The sequence below is a fragment of the Alligator sinensis genome, unplaced genomic scaffold, assembly GCF_000455745.1.
Source record: "Alligator sinensis unplaced genomic scaffold, ASM45574v1 scaffold1295_1, whole genome shotgun sequence".
Classification (NCBI taxonomy): Eukaryota; Metazoa; Chordata; order Crocodylia; family Alligatoridae; genus Alligator; species Alligator sinensis.
In genome coordinates this window covers 1,172,799-1,178,158 of record NW_005841880.1, presented here as the reverse complement: position 1 = coordinate 1,178,158, position 5,360 = coordinate 1,172,799, and the positions used below count along the sequence as shown (strand labels likewise).

The following is a 5,360-nucleotide window of genomic DNA, read 5'->3' as shown; positions in this document are numbered from 1 at the left end:
CTGTAACACTTTTGGACAGCAGTGATGATGATTAACTATACAGCTTCAAAAGGGGTTGAGGGGAAGGGGAGTGGGTTAGTCATGCATTAAAACCGTAGACTTTCTTACCCATAGCAACGCTTTGCATCTCTCCTTGAAACCCAGCTGTCACGCATGTAAACTTTCTCTCTGCGAATCTGTCATTTCTTCATTTAATTCCTGCCTAGAGTAGTAACTGAGGAAAACTTGGTTTGAAATAGTTAGTCTCGTCTCTTCCCTGCCCTCTATGTTGTCAGTGCAACTACACCATCCTTATTCACCGAGAAGGGTGTTAAGAGAGGTGCGGCACCTACTCCTTAGAGAGAACGTTGGAGGTGCCCCTAATTTTTTCTGAAATACATGATATTTAATGCTAAACTGATTCAACTCTTGACCTTTCTGCTATTTTTTTTTCCACTAAAGTATTCCATTTAGTCTACGTGAGATGCTTACTGCGTGTTAGCCTAATAACACTGCGCAGGAGTGTGGGAGTTAAAAACGTGCTAATAGCTTACTGTGCAGTGTTATTAGGCTAATGCACGGTAAGCATTACAAAATAACCATGTGCCAGTGCAAGTTACTGCGCATTTAATTTAGTACTTTATTAAGCAAGTATTCAATGAATGTGCAGTATCTTAAGCACATTAATGAACGTGTAGACATGCCCCGATTTCTGTCTTTTCATATGTGGACAGTTCCGCTATTTCTTCTCTGGAGTTAATTAGTCATCTGCTCATGATTTATGCAGAGCCAGAAAGTCATTTTAATAAGTGACTATAAAACAACAACGCCAGCAGGAAGAGGTGTGGAGTAAAGTTTAAGTACTTGGAATTATTTTTAAACTCCCTCTTGGAAACCAACTAACCTTCAAATTGTTATTCCTGTTAAATAGGAACTAATATCCTTAAACAGGATGTAGTCTGAGATGGTGCCTGATGCTGAATATATACAGAGCAGTAATGTACCTACTTGTGCAGTGGTATGGTATACTGTGACGGACAGGAGGATAGTTCTTGTTTCTCCTGCTGCTGATAAGCACATGTTCTGGAGCATGAGGTGGGGCTGATATCCTGATTGAATTTATCCTAGTTTCTGTAACTGTAGATGAGGCGCATGCATGCAGAATCCCGAAGTGCAGAGATAAAAGGTTTGCCTTGAGTTTTCTGTAATATTTGCCAACTCTAAGGTGTGTCCTTCAGGCTAGGGTTCAGCTGCCAAAGTCGCTTGTGAGCTCCAGTCTCCTACACCTACAGCTTTTCTGGCAAAATAGCTTGATTTGGGGGACAGCTGTTGAAGCCGTGCTTCTGTCTGTGATAGCATTCGGGGTAGTTCTTGGCAGCTTTTCCTGGGAGCTGTTGTCTGGGCTAGAGCCAGATTCCAGCTATAGTCTCTTATTGGAGAAAGGCATACCCTGCATAGGTAGGCAGACTGCAGTGTGAGGCGTGTCCCTGTGTGTGTTTGCTTCCTTTGAAAGTAAGCAGTGTGCTCTCTAAGGGTGGCCTGGGAAGAAATCCTAAATCAGCTGTTCCCTCTAGGGCAACACAGCTGCAGATTGCTCCTCTTGTTTTTGAGCTTGCCTCTGTCCTGCTTGACAAGTAGGAGTGCTTCGCTACCATTCAAGGAGTGAAGCAAGCTTAGAGGTGGGAGCTTGCTAGCCTTGATACAGAACCTAGGAAGAAAAACACAATGGAAAACAAAGCTGTGGAGTTGATAGACACACAGCCTTAGGTTAGACTGCAATATCAGCACAGGAGGTCTGAATGTGTTTGTGTGCTCTGCAACATCCTGGAACCTGAATTCAAGTTTTAACTTAGTGTATGTGAAATGCGAGATGCTGCCTACAGATAATAATGGAAATGTTCTGAATGCTTACATATATGTCACTATAATATTAGTCTTTAAGGTTGTGGGGCAACTGCATCTCTGAGAGAGAGATTTTTGCCCAGGATCTCTGAGTTGGAAACAAGACCCAGCTCTCACAACTGCCATCCTTGTGCTTGACCATGCCTGAGCCGAGCAGAGTGCAAAAATAACCATAACTTTAAATGCAGCAAAACACTTCAAACCAAGCCCAGAATCCCTCATGTTTAAAACTGAAAGTAAAGGCATAGAAGTAAAGAATGATTTCTTTTTTTTCTTTTTTTTTTTTTTTTAACACAGTTTTAATGATCCCTGGTAGGGATAGCATGTGTTTATTTTAATCTAGTTTGAACAGTTCTCCTAGTGTCAGTGTATTCTCCTTTTTATAAGCACCTATTTTAGTTAATGCAACCCTGCAGAGCACACCTACTTTCAGTCGTAGTCAACCAACAGGTAAGTTTTTTTTAGGGTCTGACCTTGGGCTAATGGACTCAGAAATAAGCTTAAAGCAGTTTATAGCTAATCTTGGGTGAAGCAGCTGGGATTAGCGCAGTCTAAAACGTCTTTACAAGTCAAATGACTCTTTAAAAAAAAAAAAAAAAAAAAATCAGGTTTTTTCAGTAGTAAAGAAATACACTTTTTTTTTTCTCTCTTTCTTCCTCCAGGGAAATTCAACTCCTGCGACGATTACGACACAAAAATGTCATCCAGTTGGTAGATGTGTTATATAATGAAGAGAAGCAGAAAATATATCCTTTTTCACTTGGGTGTTGCTATGAAGGTTTGAATTCTTGTTACTTCTATTGCATTGTTTCTGAATCCTTTAAAGTTGTAGGATACAAAAGCCAAAAGGATTCTGCTTCTCCCTTGTAGTCAGGGCTTGACATTTTCACCAGCGTTGACACTGCACTGCACGCTTGGAATATTTTCTCTCCAGGGAATATTAAGAAGGGAAGTATTGATCCTAGTTTATAAATGCTTAGTTGGGGGCGGGGGGAGTGAATTGAGATAAATATATTGTAACTTGCTGAAGGTCGCACAGTAACTCAGATCTGGAAATAGAGCCTAGGAACGAATGTCCCCCATCTCCTGTCCTAACTGCTAAATATTGATGCTTTCCTCTTGGTAAACAGGTCCCTGACTGAGTGCTATGTAAAATCCAGTGACTTCTTTTTGTAATGGTTTTCTCTAAGACCTTGGCAACACTCTAGGTGTGATGTTCTTTCCCTTAAATCCACTTGTTCTCTGAACTGTGGATGTCAGCCAGCTTTTCTTCCTGCTCAGAGGGGCTGGGCCCTGCTGTGCTTTCGTCTATAGACAGTTAGCACTGCTCCTCATTACTTGTAACAAGTCCGAAACAGCTTCTGAGCTAACCAAAGACTGTGTGTGTGTGTGTGTGTGTGTGTGTGTGTGTGTGTGTGTGTGTGTGTGTGTGTGTGTGTGTGTGTGTGTGTGTGTGTGTGTGTGTGTGGCAAGGGCAGGAGGGGAGAAGGGGATTGGAACCTTGAATGCCCGAGGCTTATAATAGACATGAGATCAGAAGCTTGTCACTGCCATGGAATGTGCAAGCCACCTTCTCAAAACGAAATTCTTATTTTGAAATGGAGCCCTCGGTGGGAAGATCCAAAAGATGCACCCCGACTCAAAATGAATGATACTCAGCACTTGCACGGTGTGCTGTATGCTCCAAGCATGGCACAGACATTAATTAAATTCACTTTTCTGCTTTGCTTTGAAAGCAAGACCACAAAAGTGCAGAGCCAGACAGACTTCTCCTAATAAGGCTGCCATACTCCAACAAAGTGCCTTTTGACCTAAACCAGTTTGTGACCTGATTGAGTTGGCCCATTGTTATGTTTCATGTTAAATGGTTGCTTTTATTTTCAACAGTGACTTCTAAATACAAAGTGTTCTACTTGCAGTACTTCAGAGACCAGCTAATTTAATTCTGTGCTTAATTAGATCAAGGCCTCTGCAACCAAATTGTTAGTATTAAAAACTGTATCACAGAACTTTTGCCCTTACTTTGATCCTGTTGGTCAGTTACTACTAGATAATTCAATTACTACCCATAAAAAGCTGCCATTGAATTAATAAACTAAGGTTTTAAATGAAAAGCGGGGAAAAAAGAGCCCAAGAGAGACCTCATGTGTTAGTAAAAGGTGATGACAACTTAAAGTGGTCATTCAAAAATGTTTTTTGACATAAGCAAAGCCTAGGAGCGGTCTCCATTTGCTTTCTTCCTGGTATCTCATCACTTCCTGGCACGGTCATCTATCTCTAATATTACCCAACTGCCGCTAGTCTTGTCTAACTGTTGAGTCTACTTGACTTGCTCTTTATCTTTAGGTACAGATAACTGATTGAGAGGGCAGGTAGCCATTGGGCAAGTTCATGTTGCTGTTGCGAGATCTGTTTCACTGAAAAACAAAACTTTGTCAGTGAAGGCATAGCCTTCAGTATGTTTTAAACCATGGCCTCCTAGCTGAGATTCGTCTCCAACTCCAAAACAAGAAAAAAAAAGCAGTAGGTAGCCAGACATTTTAGTTTTACTGCCAGGTCAGCCTTGGGTGGAGGTAGTGCACCTGCAGCAAATGCAATCAGTGTTTTATCTCCACTGAAGATATTTAGCCAGCGTTGCCCACATCTGGAGTCACCTAAGTGACTTGCACACTTCAGCCATGCTTGAGCATAGTGTTAACAAGTTGCTTGTCTGGTCACAGGCTTCATTGATTTTGGTAAAGGGAAACCTATGATGAATGGATTAAAAAGTAAAAAGCCCTTTGGCATTTAACGGGCCATTGAGCAGACTTGCCGTGGCTGGGAATGGAGCTTTGGAAATGCCTGGAGAACCAATCCAGGCAGAAAATAAACCCAGTTTAATGAGCAGCATTCTGGCTGACACCTTCTCCTGACAGTTTCTGATACCAATAAATGTAACTGTGTGGGGGAGGAGAGCCCTATTGACTGCAAGAAATGAGAGCCTCTGCCTTCTCAGGGTGCCTGCTAATGGATCTATTCAGTAAAAACCTTTCAGCCTAAAAGTGATGATGCCTGTACTTTAGTTAGTCAGCCAGAGAGGCATAGGCTGCCAAAAAGGGTAGAAATGCAGAGTCTAGTAGCTAATTAAACCAGAATCAGATTTTCCTTTATAGAAGCTGAATGTCGCTCTCCAAGATTCCTGTAAACTGGGAGCTCACCTGGTTGGCCACTTTTAGCGCCGCTCTTTTAAAGGGAGAAGTGTTGCACTGTCCTACATATGGCCCACTTGTCTCTCCCAGAGCTAGAAAGTTAGTCTTGGCTTCTCACCTTTGCCCCTGATTTGCCTGGTGGCCTTGGCCCCATCACCTGTCTTCAACATGTCACTGTTTCCATCTCTGAAAAGAAGGTCTGAGCCATATGTATTATTGCTAATCTAATAGGTTTACAAAGTTCCTTGAGAGCTGGAGATGAAGAGTGCTCTAGGAGTGAAACATGTATTC

The 5,360-nt window shown here is 42.0% G+C and overlaps 1 protein-coding gene across 3 annotated transcripts in view; it reads left to right on the top strand.

Moving 5' to 3' along the window:
* STK11 (serine/threonine kinase 11) overlaps nucleotides 1-5,360 on the top strand; it is a 64,352-nt gene that overhangs the window by 20,228 nt on the left and 38,764 nt on the right. For all 3 annotated transcript variants that reach the window (XM_025196415.1, XM_006017442.3, XM_006017443.3), the window contains exon 2: nucleotides 2,544-2,627. In XM_025196415.1, the coding sequence (XP_025052200.1) occupies nucleotides 2,544-2,627 (84 nt within the window). The remainder of the gene's footprint in view (nucleotides 1-2,543; nucleotides 2,628-5,360) is intronic.